We start from the raw sequence: 17,756 nt of genomic DNA on the forward strand, positions 1-17,756 counted from the left end.
TTCTGGGGGGGAGGGGCACTTGGGAGTTTTTCAACCACCCGGCAGGGAAGACCACCAAGGGCCTCATCCCCCAGTGGCCACAAGCAGCCCCTCAGCCCCTTGGCCCAAGTGATCCTGAACGGGCCCCTGGCCAACCCTGGGCAGCTCCTGGGTCTCTGCAGAGGCCACTCACGGAGGAGAAGGGCAAGAGGGGGATGGACGGTCGCAGCCCTGCAGGGTGGCGTTCAGAGAAGCCAAGCGCTTTTCCTCCTCGTCCGTGGCCCCCTGTGGGCTGCTCTCCACTCCAGCAGTCTTGCTTAGGGGGGGGGGGGCTAATCCCACTGCAAGGGCTCCTTGCTGGCGCTGTGGCACAATGCGGGGCCAGCACCACCCCCCATATCCCCCCACGGCTCCCCTCCACTTGCCGACCATCAGGGATTTATTCTTCTGGCGGGCTCCCTCTCAGGAAGGGGTGGGGGAGCGCTCTCTCGGAGCCCCCCCTGCCTGCAGCTGGGGCCCTTGTGGCTTCCTTCCCTCCGGGTCTCCTGGCGGATGGAAGGGCCATTTTGGTGGCCCCGAAGGAGTCCCTGGGGGAGCTCCTCCATCCCCCTGCGTCCAGTGGGGCTGAGCACTTGGCTGCTCCTCCTTGCTACGTCCTTGAGTTGGTGGCAAACCAACGTCTCCAGATGAAGCGAAGGGTCTGGAACCTTCTCAGGATCTGGGATGAAAACAGCTTTGCCTGTAATCTGCTGGGTAAGATCCCTTCTGGGGACCTGGAGATTGGGAAGAGCGCTCCCGTCTGACTCCTCTCGGATGGCGTCCAGGGCTGCCCATGTGGCATCCCTGGGGACGTGGGTCAGGGTTGGGGGCTCCTCCCTCAGGGTGGCCGGAGGAGGGTAACCTAAAACCTGCTTGACCTCTGTATGGTCACTGGGTGAGGAGGTTCTAGGGTAACTTGGGGTCCAACGCTATCAGTGGGCTGAGGGTATCAGGCTGCACTGGTGGGGCCCATTCCAGGGCCTGGATGGGAGAGGACTGGAGCAAGCAGGAGCTGCCTGTGGGGCCCCGGGAGCAGCTCTTGGCGGAGGACCTACGGCCGAGCGGTCCTCCTCCTGCGAACCACAGGTGGAAAGCTTGGCCAATGCCAAGCTGGGGGCTGCGTGGGGCCACAGGGACTCTTGGCTCCCAACACCGTTGACGGGTCTACTGTTAAGAGCGGGAAAGGAACCTCAGCTGGCCCCACATGCAAAGGGCTACCGATTATCTAGCTCTGACTGACGGGAGCCCATTATGCCCAGGGCCTTGGCTCCCAGGGGCACCTCCAAGGGCCCAGCCCCTTTCTCCCCTAGAATCAGCCCTTCCTTTCAACCTCGCTGGGAGGGCAACGCTCCTCCCCACTTGGAGGACCAGGGCGTGTATGTGTGTGTGTGTGTGTGTGTGTGGTGGGGGGTCACTGCTTTTCCATGCTGCCCCTGCAGAATGGCCTCCCACTGGATGGGGAACTCCGGCTGCTGCCCCTCCTGGAGTGTGGAGGACAGAGGTGCACTCGGGTGTTGTTTTAACTGGACTGATATCTTCACTGTGTCTGGATGCCTGTCAAGATGCCAAGGCTCCTGTGGGGCAGAGGTGGGGTATAAATGTAATAAATATGGGTAAGAGCCGCCAGGGGGGAAGACTCTCCACAGTACGGAGCAGAGGGAGGGAGGGGGGGAGGGAGGGAGGGAGGGAGAGCATCTTCTAGGCCGATGGGGCTTTAGTACCCAGGACACAATTTGGGGCCCAGCCCTCTGAAGAGGCCACCCGTCCTCCCCTTCCCACGGGCTGCTTCCCTAGGGAAGGGCTGTGGCTGTAGCCAACGGGGGTGGCCGGGGGGAGTCTGCTGGGGCTGCCTCTCCTCTGCCCGGATGGCCTGCGTGGCCCACCTGAGAGGACGGATTGGGCTTGTCGGAAAGGCAGGGGAGGCCCACGGTGGACAAAGCGGGCTCGGGAAGGGAGCGGGCCCTCTGCCCTTCAGATGTCGGCCTCCAGCAGGTACTGCTCCGTGTAGTCCTTCGCCAGCTCCAGGCCCAGGGCCTCCTGGCAGAAGGCGGCCATCTCCAGCCACAGCTGGGGCTCCAGGAACAGCTGGCACATGACGCCGCCCCGCAGGGTGGGCACCTGGAGGCGCAGGTGGTGGACCAGCTGGCTCTTCAGGTGGGCCGGGTTGCGGCCAAAGGCGTCGATGTTCAGGTAGTGCCAGTCCTTGCCCAGCGGGATGGAGAAGGGCTGGGTGCTCAGGGTGGCCACGGTCGGGTGGGCCTTCCGGTCGACCACCCAGCGGAGGCTCTTCTTCTGCAGGAGCCCCAGGTTGCTCCGGGTGGCCTTGAAGGGCTGCCAGTCCTGGATGATGGTCTGGTTCGGCAGGACTTCGCTCCGGAAAGCCTCCTTCAGCACCACCTCCGGCACCTCCTTCTCCAGAAGCAGCTCCGAAGGCTCAGGGCTGAAGCCCCCCTGGGCCAGCACCGCAGCGTCCAAGCGGGAGAGCACCTCCGGGGCCTGGAAGCGCACCAGGAGGATCCCCTGGAAGGGCGGGAGGGTTTTTCAAGGGAAGAGCCACTGGCTGCCGGGGGCATCTCTGGTAGGCGGCCCTTCCCTGGCGCTGGCATCCTGCCCGGGGAGGCCCCTGGGGTCGGCCCCCTCGGGCCACAGGGGAGTCCACTTCAGAGACACACGGGGACCCCCTTTCCCCAGGCACTTCTGCTCTGGCCGGACCCCCATTTGCTTCTGTGCCTCCAGGCAGCTTAGAAATGGCACGGGTGGGGGGGGTGGAGGGGAGGGGGCGGGAGGGGCTTTTCCTGGAAGCCAGGTCTGCACGGAAGGCAACTGGGTGGGGAGGGCTTCCTGGGCAGCCAGTGGATTGGCCCCAAGTGGGTGTTGGGGGCCTTTACTAGAGGAATGGGAAGAAGGGGGCGAAGAGACATGGGCCCAGCCAAGAGGAAGGAGCTGCCGAGGCTTCCTGGCAGGAGGGGCAACTGAGAAGCCGGGCGGCCATGGAGGTGGGCTTGGCCAGCAGCTGTGCCCCTCCCTCCTGCACCTGGGAAGGGTCTTGGGCTGAGGAACTGAATCCCCTGCTTCTAGGATGCGGCCAAAGGGTTTTAGGGGGACTGTGCCCATTTTGAGGAAAGTCTCAAGGGAACTGCCGTTGCTCCTGCAGCAGCAGGCGCTCTCCCTCCCCCTGATGGCCTCCCCTCCCCCCTGCACCCCAAGGCCAAGAGGCTGCCCTTGTTTTGGAATCTCTGGTCCAGAAGGAGCCTGGATGGGACTCATCCACAGGAATTCGGCCGACCTCTCCTTGGGCGGAGGCCCTTTTGCTCCAGGGGTCTCCTCCTCGCCTGGGGCCCAACAGAGACCTCAGCCTCCTCCCCAAAGAGCATCAGGCGGCAGGCCCAGGCATGCATCCCGTGGCCCTGGCAGTGCCCCCAGCCTGCGCTGAAGGGCGGAGTCCTTGGCCTTAGCTTGCCAGGCTGCCATCGGCCTCTCTCCCGGGGGTCCTGCATCCACCGGTCCTAGGCCCAGCTGGTCCAGGAACACAGCCCCTTGGTCTACCTGGTCCTGCCCCCCCCCCAGGAGGGCCAGGTGGTCCCAGAGCCCATTCACCTGTTTTGCAATGATGCGATACTTCCTCAAGTCTTTGGGGCCCAGCTTGTCGTCCCGGGTCAGGCGGGACACTTTGACTTCTGGATGCTTCTCCTTCACCATGGCAGAGCAGAACCGCTGCAAGACCCCGGCCACGCCTTTGCCACGCTCCCAGGGTGCCACGCGCAGCCCCTCCACCAGGGCAGTCTCCCCCGCATCAATGATGTAGACAGACTGGAGGCCTATCTGGGAGGGGGACAGCGGGGTGGGGGAGAGCGGGAGTTAACTCCCAAGGGGTCCAATAGATGGAGCAAGCGCTGGAGGGGTCCTGGCCCCACATGAAATGGGGCCACTGAGGATCCAAACTCCACCAGCCCCACTGCACTCCTCCAAGGAAGCCCCCTCCCGCAGGTTCCTTGGTGGGGACCAGAGCCTCACCTGACGCCCACGGGAGCAATCCAGTGAACAGGCAGCTGCTGAAGGGGAGGGGGAGGGCTTTCTCTTCAGGCTCCTCCTCCTCCAGCTCATGAAGGGAGGGGCCTGGGGAGTCCCTGCCATGGCCTGAGTGTTCCTTCCCGAAGGCTTCGGTTGCGGGGGGGGGTGTTTCACCAAGCGTGGCATATTCAGCAAAGCGAAAGGCCCCCCAGGAAGCATTTTCTGCTCCAGGAGTGGCTCTTCTTCCATTGTGAAGAACACAGAAAGGGAGGGAGGGCACAGCTAGCCCGATCTGGCCCCCAGCCAAATGCCTCTGTGGCCACGTGTAATTGGGACCATTATTTGACACAGGATGCGGGCACAAGGACGGGCAAGGCCCTGCCCCCCCCCCTTTGGCTCAGGGGCTGCTCCCCATTCGGTCAGTTGCCCTTGTAAGGCCCGGTTGCCTGTCTGGACTCTGGGCCTCTCTTGAAGGCAGAAAGATGCAGCAGTGGCCCTTGAAGGCTGGGGGGGCTGGAAATCCCGGGACCACCCCCTTGGGGAGGCAAAGGCCCCCTGTCCTCCTCTCTGGGAAAGGGGCCAAGGGCCTTCCTTCCAGTGAACCACCTTGCTCCCCACCAGCCTCTTCCCCACCCACCACCCACCCGTGGCAAAGGGGCTCTCTGCCCGGCTACCGTTCCACTCGGGAAGGCTGGAGAAGAGCCAGCACAGCTTGGCCCTTACCACCACGCCGTTCTTCTTGACCAGCACAACGGTGCGATTCGGCTCATGGATCCAGGCATGATAGCGGCTTGGGAGGTAGTCGAGGCCTCCGTAGATCCCCTTGGAGATGGCGAGGATCTCCTCAAAATCTCTTTCTGTGGCGATGGCGAACTCCAGCTGCGAGTCGGCTGCACTTTCCAACTTCATGGCTCGCACAGGCAGCGGTGGCTGCAGGGACACAGATTTCCGTCAAGGACCCCCCGGAAGGGCCATGGAGGGGAGTCCCCCAGCCCTCCCCAAGCGGCCCAGCCGGCCTCCAGTAGGGTGCAGGGCACACAGGCTGGTGACAGGCTCCCTTGGGTGGGATGGAGAATGAGGGTGGGCGGGGAGAAGAGGAACTGGGGGTGGGCATAGGCCCAGCAAGAGAAGGTGGTTCCAGGATCCCCGGCCAGTCATTTGCTCATCTCTGTCTGGCTGGTCTTTCCTGTTTCCCGGTAGGTTTCAGCAGAAGTCCCGCTTGGCCCCCTATGACCAGGTGGGGAGGGAGACACGTCATCACCACACAGGTTGTGCCTTGGGGGAAAAGGCGGCCTGGGATCTTGAGGAAGCCTGCAGATCCATCCTTACATCCAGTCGGATCCAGGGACTTTCTCACATTCAAAGCTTAAGCAAAAAGTATTTTTGTTGCCCCTGCAGCCACCCTCTCAAAGGGAGAGCAAGAACCAACGGCTTTCAGAGGCGCCCACGGAAGCCCTCCCTGCCTGGAGGCTGCTGAACAAAATGCCAACGTGGAACCAAGAGACCCACCTGGTGGGCTGGAAGGCACGGCTTGACCAAAGATGGATGCAACCAAAGTCCTCCCTTCCCACCCCAGAGGCCGTCAGAGGCCGGCAGCCCAATGCCCTTGACGTGACCTCTGCCCTCCTATTTTGCCACCATTTTCTCCTGGAGCCCCTCAGTCAAAACCCTCTTAAGACTGGAATGGAAATCCAGCCTCACCTCCCTCAGCCCAGGTTGAGTTCCCCGAGTAAACTGCCCCAGAGTTCTTGCCTGACCAAATTGGTGTGGGCTGCGGGGGGGGGGGTCCATTGCTTCCCTCTTTCCCATTTCCCTGCATTCTCTCTCTCTCTCTCTCTCTCTCTCTCTCTCTCACACACACACACACACACACACACACACACACACGGGCGCGCGGGGGGGGGGCGCCCTCCAACGGCCTCGTTCCTGCCGGTCAGGTGATGAGCCCTAGAAACAGAAAAGGCACCAAGGGGGAACGCAGCAGCCGTCACCCTTCCTTGGGGAAACCTGCAGGGCGGAGCTGAGGGCCGAGGAGACCCCCGGACGAGGCACTGCTTCAGTCACCCCTCCTTCCCACGCCAAGTCTTCTGCTCGGCCTTTGGCAGCGGAACGAGCCCCACGGGATTGGGGCCGGAGGGAGACGTTCCCTTTCCACGGAAAGCCCCCGGAGAGTGAACGGGAGGCGAGGAGAAAGCCAACTCGCCCCCCCCCCCAATCCCCGCCGCCGAGGCCTTTCTCGGTTGGAGGAACTGCCGGCTGCAGCCAACTTCCACTTCGGCTCCGGCGGCTGAAAGAAGCGAGCGGGACGCCGGCCGCGCCAGCGCCTCCCGCCGACCCCCCCCCCCCCCGGCAGCCCCACAACTGCCTCCCCCGACACCCGCCGACGCCGACAGGCCGATGCAGGGAAGGGTGGCCAATACCTGCGGAAGCGCAGAAGGGCAGCGAAAACCTGGAGCCGATGGCGCACCTGCCAGGGAGCTCTGGCCGCTGCGGTCTGGCGTCGGTCGGATGGCCGGGCGGTCCCTCTCCGCCGAAAGACCTTGCCGTCTCCCAGGAAGGATGGAGATAAGCTCCCCCCATCCCTCTGCCCCGCCCACCAGCGGTGGGGGGCGACCAGTCCCCCCCTCTCGCGCGCTTTTACGTCAGTGTTGGGGGAGGAGTGGGCGCGCGAGAGGAGCGTGGGAGGCCGGACGGGCCAGAGGAGGCTTCTCTCCCCACCGACAGGTGCGGCCACCGCTGCCTTCAAAGCTCCCGAGCGGCGCGGGAACCAGCCACAGGGCTAGGGCGCCCACCGCAGGCAGAGCCAGATGGCCTCCGGCTCTAGGGAGCCAATCTGGGCCAGGAGATCCGGCCTGTTCCCTCTCCCGGCCCTGAAAGAGCCGGAAGTCATCCGAACTGGTGGCCAGGAGCTGGGTGGAAGAGTGGAGGAAGCGAGGAGAAGCCGCTTTCTCCCAGCCCTGGAGCGCAGCAAGGGAACCTGAGCTGAGCGCCAGATTAGATAAGCTGCACCTGCACGGAGCAGCCGCCCCGCTTGAAAGGGGAAGGGGAGCTGGGTTGGGTCAGAACCACCTTCCATGTCCCCCCCCCTCTCTCTCGTGAACATTTTGCCAGGGACTCCGTGGCTCACAGAGGGTCCCAACGAGTCATCCTCTGATGGCCAGGGAGCCCCAGAACAGGCCGAGGAGGAGACTGGCAAGCACGGAAGAGCCGAGGGGGAAACGGGATTAAAATAAAGTATAGAGAAACGAAGGACAAGGGACACAACAGTCAAGCTTAGAACTGGCGGCGGAGTAGGCATGAAAGGTGGGATAAAAATCGAGCGACGCCATTGAGGGGGTCAATCATCCGCAAAGAAGGAGCGAGAGCCATCGAGGCCTCTGCTAGGGCCGGCGGGACTCCGGCGGGGAGAGCAGCCCCGAGGGTCTCCTTCGGATGTCCCAGGTGGCGCCTGTTCCTACAAAAAACCAGACCTGCCGAGCCAGCCAGCCACAGTTGGGCTTGGGAGAAGCAAGGTGGGGGCTTCCGACTTTGGGCTGGGAGGGGGCTCCGGTCGAGGCCGGAGAGCCCAGAAAGCCACCGGTGCGTCACCAAAGGGATCAACCCGGACTTCTCACTCCAGGCACCAACGGCCCCGCTGGGAGCCCCAAAGGCGAAGGCCCCGCTCGTGCTCTTCAGAAGCGGGAAGAGGGCGGGAGGGGGGAGGCAGAGAGGAAGAGGAGAAGCGCTTCTCGGGGCGAGGGGCGGAGCGGGGATGGAAAGGGCTGGGAGGTCAAGGGACGGACGGAGCGCCATGGAGAAAATGGGTCCACGTGGCCCCCGAGGGTCGATCGTGACTTCGGGACACGGAAACAGGCGATCAATAGCAGAAGAGCCGCCCAGCCCGACCGCCCGTTAAAAGCGAGCCAGCCGGCGGGACTGGGGGAGGACTGGGGCGGGGAGCGGCGCCTCCAACGGGCAGGAGAAGCGCATTTGGGGAGGGGGAACCGGTTCCTCTCGGAAGCGCCCACGGGGGCCTCAGCCTGGCGGTTGGGGGGGGGGGGGAACCGGCCTGTTTCTCACAAGCGCCACTGTTGTTTTTAAGCTCCCGGCCGAGCCCTTCTCCTCCTGGGCAGGAAGGGGAGAATGAAAAGCCTGGGACTCCACGGCCTGGGAACGCCGACGGACACCCCGGGAGCCACGGAAGGGGGGAGCCTGGCTCTTTGGGGATTGAAGCCGGGGTAGATGCGCGGCTGGCTTCCTTGCGCCGGGGAAGCCGCCGCTCCCCTCTCCAGTCCCAAAGCGCTCACTCTGCCCCAGGGCTCCAGAGCTCCCCGGGCGAGGCTGAACGGGCAGAGTCCGCGCCAAGGATGCCCCGACGTCTCGCCTACGGGCAGCCTCCGCTGGCCAAGCTCCCCGCCACTCCCGCGGAGGGAGGGCCACGGCCGAGACCCCTCCCAGCCGCTGGGCAAGGCAGCTGCCCCACCCCCACCCCGCCCACCTCTCGAAGCGCCGTCGGGGTCCCGCAGGGGCTAGTTGGGGGGGGGGAGGTGGCCGGAGTCCGCTCGAGGCCCCCGCGACTCCTGGGCCGCTGCCCGAGCGGGAGGTGCCAGGCCCACAGGGAGGCTGCCACAGGAGGCTCGCCACCGACCTCGTGGCGCAACGGTAGCGCGTCTGACTCCAGATCAGAAGGCTGCGTGTTCGAATCACGTCGGGGTCAATATTTTTTTTACTCCGGGCTGCGCTGACCCGCGGGGGGGGAGAGGGAGCCTCCGAGCAACGCTGCGGGGTCGGGAAGGAAGCGCCCTCCCGAGTTCAGCTCCATCTGGGCTCTACCGCACTCGAACCTCCCCGCGACGCCCCCTCCCCCACCCGAGAAGGGGGCCTCCCTCCGCTTCCCCCTCCTCCTCTCCCGCTCCCGTTTTTCCCTCGGTCAGTCCGTCTCTTGGTGTTGAAAACGCCGCTCCGGGATTGGTCCGTCGCCATCCCGTCCAAGAACAAAATTCCTGGCCGGGTTTTCGAGGCTCTGATGCCAGCTTGCACTGAACAGCCAGGCCTGCGCGGAAGCAAACCGGCGGGTGGCGCCGTGGCTTAGTTGGTTAAAGCGCCTGTCTAGTAAACAGGAGATCCTGGGTTCGAATCCCAGCGGTGCCTTTTGCCCGCCGCCTTCCCATTTTGCGCGGCGTTCAACGCTTGGGAATAACTGCCGGCCCCAAGCCCAGCGGAAGGCGGCAGCGGCGGCCCTTCTCCTCGCAGGTACCCCTGGAGGCCGGACCTTTGCCGTTGGTCCAGATTCAGGCCTTGCAAAGAGGCCGCGGGCCCGGGCAGCGTCAGCCGTGAACATCAGGGTAGCAAGCAGGGGCCGCCGAGGGCGAGCTGAGCCCATTGGACGCTCGCAGTTAGCGGGTCAGAGGGAAAACCCCCGAGGGGCCATCCACTGCGCCTCCCTTCTGGGCTCCCCGAAATGCGGAGCCAACAGTTAGAACATGCTGCCACCCTGGGGCTGGAAGGGACCTCGGGGACCATCTAGTCTAGCCCCTGCTCAAGGCAGGATGTGTCCCATCCCAGTCCAATGGTTGTCCAGTCTATTCTGGGAAACCTCCAGTGATGGATCAGCCACCACTTTTGGAGGATGGTTCTCACAGTCAGAAATGTTTTCCTAGGTTGGCTCTCCCTTTAATAACCTCCCACCCATCCCTCCCCTTTTCCTGCTCTCTGGGGTGTGGAGAGGAAGCCAGTCCCTTTTTGGTGGTAGCCCCTCAAACCCTGGAAGACCGTAGCCAGGTCCTCCCCAACGGTCCTCTTCTGTTGGCTCCTAGAGGCTCCTTCAACCGGCCCTCAAGGCTCAGCCTCCGGACCTTGATCCCTCTTTCCACGTCTTTTCTGCACTTTCTCTGGAGCAGCGGTTCTCACCCTGTGGGTCGCTGCCCCTTTGGGGGGGGGGTCAAAAGACCCTTTCACAGGGGTCGCCCAGGACCACCGGAAAACATACTTCCGGTGGTCTTAGGAACCGAGACAGCACTCTGTGGCTGGGGGTCACCACCACATGAGGAACTGGGTGAAAGGGCCGTGGCAGAGGGAAGGTGGAGAACCGATGCTCTGGAGTCGCGGCGTTTTTTAAATATTGTGATGACCAGATCCGCAGGCAGTTTTCGAAGCGTGGCCTCACGAGTGCAGCGGCAGCATCGCTTCTTGTGATGGTGATGCGATCCTTGCTCTGTGGATGCAGCCTAGGGTTGCATCGTCTACCTCCAGAGGATGGGAGGGGACAGGAAGGCCTGGAGGAACCTTCTCCTTGGGGTCGCAATGGGTCGGACGTGGCTCAGCGACTAACCAGGATTGCACCGGCCTTTTTGGCAGCACATCGGTTGCTCCTATTGGCCCACTGGGACTCCTAGATCCCTCTCACACTTACGGCCCTTGAGTCAGGTGCCACCTTATACCTGGGCATTTGGGTCTAGATTGCCCTGGTGAGGCAATACCTCACTTTTCTCAGCGCTGAACTGCATTTTGATAAGGCCCAGGGTGTCGGACTACGCACGCGGAGGAGATTCCCGCCAGGACTAACGGCACTGACATTCCATCATCGTGATGCCTTTTGAAGTTATCTCACACCTGACACTTGGGAGAATTATGATTGGACTGTGACTATGATGCCAAGGGGTGGGGAATGGGCTATTCTATATATCACTCGCTTTCGTGCCTAAATAATCAGACTTCGCTTCGGCTATGCCTTTAATCATTTATAATTAGTAAAAGTACACTTGATTTCTACTCATGGAGTCTCGTGGTCTTCTTTCCTAATTATCTAATGGAGAGGATCTGACACAGGGTTCATGTCTGTCAAGATCCTACTCAATCTTGAATCTATGTTTTAAAGAGTTAGTAATCCAACACCAACTCGGTGTGGTCTGAAAATTTGATCAGTTCCCCTTCTATCCCCTCATCTAAACCATTTATGAAGATGTTAAAGAGAATTGGGCTCAAGGCGGAAACTTGAGGTTCCCCCTGAATGGTCCCCTCCCTGTAGATATAGTTCCATTAAGGCAGGGGTGTCCAAACCTGGCTGGGGAATTCTGGGAGTTGAAGTCCACAAATCTTAAAAGGTCCCAAGTTTGGACACACCTGCATTAAGGATTCTATGTTGCTGCGGTTGGTCAGCCGCTTAGGAATCCATGCCTATCTCATATTGTTCTACCTTACCAAGAAGCTGCCACCTGCTTTGTCAAATGCCTTACAGAACTCTGCTTGGATGAGGCCCGGCTGACACGCAGCTTGCCCCCCCCCCCCAATTGACAAGAGGTTTTTTGGTTTAAGCTTCCTGTACCCACTTCTGACAACCCCGTTCCCATTCGACGCAGAAGGCAGACGCGAGGGCCACCAAATGTAAAACTCTTTATTGGGACTGGGGGGACCGAAGAGGGGATCCCCGCCTGAGCAGGGAGGGGCCTCTGGCTCCCTGGCTGGGGAGGGGGTCCCTAAGTGATGAAGAGCTGCTGCGAGGGGTGGAGGCCACAGGTGCCCTTGTGCTCCTCGAAGAGTTGCTGCAGTGCCTGGACGTAGAGGCCGTGATAGTGGTCCACCTCTTCCGGTTTAGGGTGTGGACGCAAAGGGACGTGGATCGGCTTCCCCACTGCAGAGGAGGAAGAAAATGTGTCTTTGTGTGTGTGTGTGAGAGAGAGGGAGAGAGAGAGAGAGGGAGAAAGGGCGACGGAAGGCTGGCCCTTCCCGGCCAATGCAGGCTGCCCTCCCACAGCCCAGGGGTGGAGGTGGGGGGGGGGGCAGGAGAAGATCCCAGGCTCACCCACAACCGTGATGGGGGAGGGCTGGGGCAGGAGCCCCCAGCAGCGGCTGAAAAAGAGGCTGCGCCCCACGAAAAGGCAGGGAGCGAAGCCGACCAGCTGCTTGAAGCGGAGCTGGAGACGGCGGAGGCAGCTGCCCTCGGGGAACTGCACCTGCCGGAAAATGTCATTCTCTCCGAAGGAGAAAACGGGGACGAGGTCTGCCCTGGAAACAGAAATGGGGAGGTTCTGCACGGGAGACAGGAGCCCCCCCCCCCCCCGCACAGCCCCCCCCCCCGGTGGGGCTCTGCACTGTGGCCTCGCTCGGCCGAGAGCTTCAGACGAGTGTTGCCGAAGGCCGCCGAGGCCTCTTCCACCGACAGGTGAGGAAGTTGGGGACCCCCAACATGTGCCCATTCTAAAAGCCCCCCCCCTCCCTTGTTCCTGCCACGGCTGCAGTGAGACCCTCACCCGTGCTGCAGTGCAAGCCGCACGAAGCCTCGCCTGCCCGAGAGATGCACCCGCTGCTCGCCCGGGTTACAGTCCAGGGACTCTGAGGCGCCTCCCACCACGATGACCACCGCGCGTCCCGGCCCCGCTTGGAGCAGGAAGTCCAGGGACTTCTTGCTGACTGGCACCATCCCTGGAAGGGCACAAGGACGGTGGGAGGAGAGACCCGAGTTTGAAGGAGGGGGAAGGGCTTCGCTGCATAAGTCTAGTGTGCCTTCGCACGGGGGCTGCCTTCCCCACCCTGCCTGAGCCGCCACCTGGAGCCTTCTTTGCCTTCTGCCTCCCAGCTCAGGGGGCTGCTGACCCCTCCCCTCCCCTCCCCACCAAGGAGATTCCCGCTTAGTCGGTCTTCCCAAGGACAGGCGGATCCTAGGTGGAGGGCGGATCCTCCCTTATCTTGACTTGGGGCTGTGTCCGAAACGCTCCAAAGGGAGGGTCAGTGCAGCAGCCTCCACCCACCCCCCAAACCTCCCAAGCCTCAGAATGCCAGGAGGGAGGAGCCCCTTGAAGGCTTCCAGGATGTGGGCCCAGGAACCAGGCCGGAGAGGAAAGGTTTCTCACCTGCGCCCATCATGTACTCGCGATAGACGGGCAGGTGGAAGAGGCCGGCGAGGAGGGCCAGGCTGGAGCTGAGGCCGGGAAAGACCTGGGAGAAGCCACACGCCTCCGTGGCGAAGGCAGAAAAGGCCCCGCACAGATGATGCCGTGGGGGTGGGAGCCCAGGACGTAATTCCTGGTGGGGGGCAGCTCGGCCGTCTTCACTAGCTGGGGAGAAGAGAGCAGGGGGAGAAGAGGAGAGCGGTGGGGTGGCCTTCCCTCTTCCACACTGGTGACCAGCGGCCCAAGGGCAGAGCAGGCCTCAGGGCAAGTGGCAATGGGTTCCACAGGCTAACCGTCCTACCCAAAGAGTGGCAGAGCCTTAATTTGCTCCCCATTTTCCAAGGCATTGAGAAGCTGGGCCGGGGACCCTTTCTCCACCCTCATCTGTGCGGCTGTCTGGGGCGGGTTTTCAGCTGCGGCCTCTCCTGCTGCCCTCCTGCCCCACCAGTGACCCCTCTCGGGCTTTCAGGCACTGGCCAAGGGCAGGCCGGCCCCTTTAACTGGGCCCAGCGGGAAGCAGCTCTTTTGGGGGGGCCGCAGGCTGCCTTCGAAGGGGACCGGCTGCTGCGCCTCCTACCTTGATGGGGAAATAGTCCCTGTGCAGCTCCCAGAGCTTCCAGCGCCTGAGCCACTCGCTGCGACGGCCTCCTGGCAGGACAAGCACAAAACAGCCTCAAGGATGGGCGACTGGCCCTGCGCGGGAGGAGCGGGGCTGGCCCCCCACAAGTCCCAACCCCCAACGCTGGGCTCCGGAGGGAAGGGTTCGCTGGACCAGTGGGGAGATCAGATCCCGCTTCCCCGGACACACACGGACACACAGCTGCAGGGCTAAACGTCCACGCAGACCGGGCAAGAGGGCAGCATGGTTTAGTAGGCCACTGCCCGAAGACCATGGTCCTCCCCTTGCCCCTCCTCCCCGGCCCAGCTCCACAACCGTATCCCATGGGAAAGGGGGGGGGGGAGAGAGTAGCCCCCTCAGGGAGACCCAGCAAGAGCCCCCGTCTCGCTGCAGGAGGATCAGGAAGACGCCTGGCAGCTCGAAGCTCAGTTGGGCGGCCCTGGGCGGGCGCCCCGGGGAGGAAAGAGAGGGGACCGACGGGCACCTTGAGTGGGGGTCTCCCAGTCCACAATCCACCAGGCGAAGTAGAGGACGCTCAGGGACCAGAAGGAGGTGAAGAGCAGGTAGATGAGAAGCAGGGAGAAGAAGAGGCCTGGTTGTGGGGGGGAGAAGAGGGCAGGTGTCACGTGGGCCCCTTGCCCCCCACTGGCTCTTTCCCGGAGGGGAGAGGAAGCCTGAGGACCCAGGCCCTTTGCCCCGAGGGCTGCCCTCCTCCCCCCAAAGGAAGGGGGCTCCCCCCACACCCTCCTACCGAAGAAGAGGAAGGTGAGCACCCACTGCAGGACGCTGAGGGCCTCCAGCCGCTTGCGCAGGATCATCTTCTCTGGCTGACCTGTGGCAGGAGACAAAAGCGCCCACCGGTCACAGAGCAGCCCCCAGGCGCCCCTTGATCTGGGGAACGGGCAGCAGCCATGCTGGGGGGGGGGAGGGAGGTCCCGAGCCGGGTCCCAGTCGCTCCCCGCTGGCCGTCCAGAGTCTGGCTGCTCCTTCCGCCCACCTGCAGGGGGAGGAGGGGGGAGAGAGGCAGCCACCCGCCCGCCCATGAGGCTCCACGTCCTCCAGCCGGCTGAACTTCGGCCTCCGAGCAGGCAGGGGAGCAGGTGCGAGAAGGAGGGAGGCCAAGCCGCTGCACAAGGCCCGCCTCCCCTGCCGCCTGGGCACTGCAGGGAGCCGGCCTCCCTGTTTCCAGCCCCCCCCAACCCACTCCTAGCCCCCCCCCCCGCAGCTCTGCTTGGGCTTACCTGCGAGGATTCCAGGCTGGAGCCGTTTTCAAGGTGGGGGCTGGGCTCAGGTGGGGGGTCAAAGGTCAGCTGCCAGCAAGGCTCAGGGCTGGGCAGAGGGCGCTTCGGGCCCAGGTCCTCCCCCCCCCCCCGTCTAGGCTGGAAACCAGGCTCCTGGCTTCTCCAGTGTGAGTGAAAGACAACCCCCCCCCCGCCCCATACGCCCTGCCCCCATTTAATTTCTAGCACCAGAGGAGGCCCAGGGCTTTATGGGGCCAGGCTTGGGGTGCTGCATGCCGCACCTGCTCAAAGCCCCCCCCGCCTCCCTTTGCACCCATGCCAGCCAGTGGAGACTCCCCCTCCCCAGGAGCCCCAGCCTTGAGGTGGAGAAGGCGGGCAGATCCCCAGGCCTCCCTCAGATCGCGCCCCCCACCACCACCACTTGCTCTGCCCTGGGAAGAGAGAGCCAGGCAGCACAAGGGGGACCGATCCCTCCCCCCCCCATCACACCCCAGTTGGCCCCCTCTGCCTAACCCCATCTCAACCCAGGGCAGCCCCACAAATGCGACCCAGAGAAAGCCCATCACTGGGAACTTCCATACACCCCCTCGGGAAAGCCCCCCCCCCCAGAACTCCCCAGACCCAGGACTCACCTGGCTTCCTTAGACCGGACAGCCAATCAGATCCCTCGGATTCTGGGTCCCTAGGTCGACCCTGGACGGCAGTGGTGGAATTCAAATTGCTTCACTACCGGTTCTGTGGGCGTGGCTTGGTGGGCGTGGCTTGGCTTGGTGGGCGTGGCAGGGAAACGATACTGCCAAGTCCCCCTTTCCTCCCGATCAGCTGCGACTCCGGAGGCAGAGAAGAGATTCTCCGGCCTATGCAGAACCTGCCAGAGCCTGCTGGGTTTCAACCCTGCTGCATGGCCGTCATTGACCTCACGCCCGCCTGCCGGCCCAGGCCTCCTGCAGCCGCCCTGCTCTCCAGGAACACGCGGAGGGGGGGCTCCCTTGTGGCCCAAAGAGCCCCCCCAGCAGTCCCTGCCCAGGGTCCGTGCTGCCCCCGGGACGAGGCACCAGGAGGCTCTGCGCCAAGAGGCTTCCCGGGCCAGAGAGCCCTTTGCTCTTCCCTTTCTGGGGGCCGCGGAGGGGCTTCTCCAGGGCAAGAGCAGCTGTGTACGCTGGCCAGAGGGAGCCCCCCCCACACACACACTCTGAGGGAAGTGCCCACACTCACCCTGGCTGTGAGGCAACTGGGGGCAGCTGAGCGTAGGGCTGGGCAGAGCAATGGTCACAGCTGCCGCCGTGAGACGCCTCTTCCGAACACAAAGGACTGGGTGGGGCCGGACGGTGCAGCCCATGCGACACCCCCAGAATCTCGCAAGTCAGCTGCAGCTGTCAAGGTGGGGGTGGGGGTGGGGGGGCCACTTTGGATCCAGGCCTGCAGGAGGACCCCCTTCTTTCACCCTTGCACTGCTGCCCCCCTCCAAGACTGTCTGCGAGGCACAGGAGAGGAAAATGCTGCCCCCACCCCACTTTTGCCACCTTTCCCAGCAAGTCGGCCTGCCTTGGCACAGCCCTGCAGTTCTGCCCACTCGCTCAGCCCAGCCGAGTGGCCTCCCCGGGGAGCCGGGGCCTTGGCTGCCCCCTAAGTAAGGGCCTCCTTGCACCCCCCCCCCTGCCTCCTTGCTGGCCAAGATAAATGCCCCCTCCTCCCCACTTTGCCTCCCAGAAGAAGCCGGGTCTTTCCTCCTCCAGAGCCCTGTGGGGCAGTGGTGGGTTTCAACATTTTTTCCAACCTATTCTGTGGGTGTGGCCTCCTTTGTGGGAGTGGCTTGCTGGCCATGCGTTTTTTCTCTCTCTCCTTCCTTTTGTCTCTCTGTCCCTTTTTCCTTTTTTCCTTTCATCTCACTTCTTCTTTCTTTCTCTGTTTGTGTGTGAGAGAGGGAAGGAGGGAGGGAGAGAGAGAGAGAGGTGGGTTTCAAAAATTTTGGGGAACCTCTTCTGTAGGTGTGGCCTGCTTTCCGGGTCCACTGGTGGAATCTCTTCTAACCGGTTCGGTAGATTTGACGAACTGGTGCGAAATGGTAGGAACCCACCTCTGCTGTGGGGAGCAAAGGGTGTTTGTGTGTGTGTGTGTAGCTGCCACACCTGCCATCGCCAGCTCTCCCTGTGCCCCCCCCCAGAGCAGATTCTGCCCTCCCCAGCTGTTTCCCAGCTGCTCCCCAGACCTGCCAGTGCCCACAGGGGCCCCTTAGAACTCTGCTTTGCCCTCCCCCGTTTATCCCTCCCCCCCAGTTCTGTGCAGGCTAAATGGCACTGGGCGCCCCCCCCCCCCCCACAGGTCAGCCCTCTCCAAGCCCTTCCCTGTGCTCGGCCCCACGGAGGGGGATTTGAGGCTGGTCTCCCCCCAACCCTCCTTGCATTACAGGGGAACCTGGAAACAACCAGGGAGAGGGGGGGAGGCACAGAGTGGTTTGAGGGGGGGAAGCCGTCTGGGCTGCTGCCACCAAGCCAGGATCGCAGGACGTGGCATTGCACAGGGAGGCCTGGGGACTGGCAGCGAGATGGCGAGACCCCCATGATCAGAACCACCATCCCGCCAGAGCTAGAGAGCCTGCCCCATCCTGGCAGCCGCTCTTGGGCCGACTCCTGGCTGCCAGAGCACCTTCGACAGACCCCGGCTGCTCCCCTTTCAAACGCCCCCCTCCCCATTTGCAAGGCCTTTTGGAGAAGGCCCAGGTGCTCAACACATCCCTGGCTGGAACCGGGAGGCCAGAGAGCTTGGGACCCCTTTGCCTCAACTCCCACTGGCTGCCTCTTGGGTGCTCCCCCACCCAGCGGCCACTCCTCCTCCTCCTCCTGACAGATGCCCAATTCAAGTTCTCCTGCACTGGCCGAGGGGGGGGGGCGGCTCTGGCACAGCAAATCGCGAGCAGGCCTGTAGAAGCCTCAAATTGGAGGCCCCCAGTGGCCTCAGCCCCATGCTGGGCAGCCCCGCTCTCTTCCCCCTGGCTCCCAC

At 63.3% G+C, this 17,756-nt stretch overlaps 2 protein-coding genes and 2 non-coding genes across 4 annotated transcripts; 2 read left to right on the top strand and 2 right to left on the bottom strand.

Moving 5' to 3' along the window:
* Nucleotides 1-234: 234 nt before the first annotated feature.
* Nucleotides 235-6,894, bottom strand: NAT16 (N-acetyltransferase 16 (putative)). The gene is made up of 4 exons (XM_014069896.2): nucleotides 6,450-6,894; nucleotides 4,753-4,959; nucleotides 3,616-3,840; nucleotides 235-2,538 (listed from the first exon to the last, which is right to left on the bottom strand). The coding sequence occupies exons 2-4, from the start codon at nucleotides 4,936-4,938 to the stop codon at nucleotides 1,990-1,992; spliced, it is 960 nt and encodes a 319-aa protein (XP_013925371.2). The 5' UTR covers nucleotides 4,939-4,959; nucleotides 6,450-6,894; the 3' UTR covers nucleotides 235-1,989.
* Nucleotides 6,895-8,653: 1,759 nt separating this feature from the next.
* Nucleotides 8,654-8,725, top strand: TRNAW-CCA (transfer RNA tryptophan (anticodon CCA)). The gene has a single exon. It is a non-coding gene; the product is annotated as a tRNA-Trp (tRNA).
* A 360-nt stretch (nucleotides 8,726-9,085) lies between these two features.
* On the top strand, nucleotides 9,086-9,159 carry TRNAT-AGU (transfer RNA threonine (anticodon AGU)). The gene has a single exon. It is a non-coding gene; the product is annotated as a tRNA-Thr (tRNA).
* Nucleotides 9,160-11,383: 2,224 nt separating this feature from the next.
* MOGAT3 (monoacylglycerol O-acyltransferase 3) lies at nucleotides 11,384-14,775 on the bottom strand. The gene is given in 9 exon segments (XM_087714349.1): nucleotides 11,384-11,638; nucleotides 11,810-12,012; nucleotides 12,258-12,429; nucleotides 12,858-12,989; nucleotides 12,992-13,061; nucleotides 13,474-13,544; nucleotides 14,000-14,107; nucleotides 14,267-14,347; nucleotides 14,757-14,775. Coding segments are annotated over 8 exon segments (978 nt in total). The 5' UTR covers nucleotides 14,334-14,347; nucleotides 14,757-14,775; the 3' UTR covers nucleotides 11,384-11,483.
* Between the last annotated feature and the right edge of the window lie 2,981 nt (nucleotides 14,776-17,756).

This window comes from Thamnophis sirtalis, unplaced genomic scaffold (genome assembly GCF_051295495.1).
Source record: "Thamnophis sirtalis isolate CommonGarterSnake01/CBP01778 unplaced genomic scaffold, rThaSir2_p1.2 scaffold_4, whole genome shotgun sequence".
Classification (NCBI taxonomy): domain Eukaryota; kingdom Metazoa; phylum Chordata; class Lepidosauria; order Squamata; family Natricidae; genus Thamnophis; species Thamnophis sirtalis.

Excerpts from the sequence above, each read along its gene's own strand:
- NAT16 (XM_014069896.2), bottom strand. The coding sequence starts at position 4,938 with ATGAAGTTGGAAAGTGCAGCCGACTCGCAGCTGGAGTTCGCCATCGCC. Across the intron at positions 3,841-4,752 it reads TCAAGAAGAACGGCGTGGTG|ATAGGCCTCCAGTCTGTCTA; the intron begins GTAAGGGCCAAG and ends TCCCCCTCCCAG. Across the intron at positions 2,539-3,615 it reads ATCGCATCATTGCAAAACAG|GGGATCCTCCTGGTGCGCTT; the intron begins GTGAATGGGCTC and ends CCGCCCTTCCAG.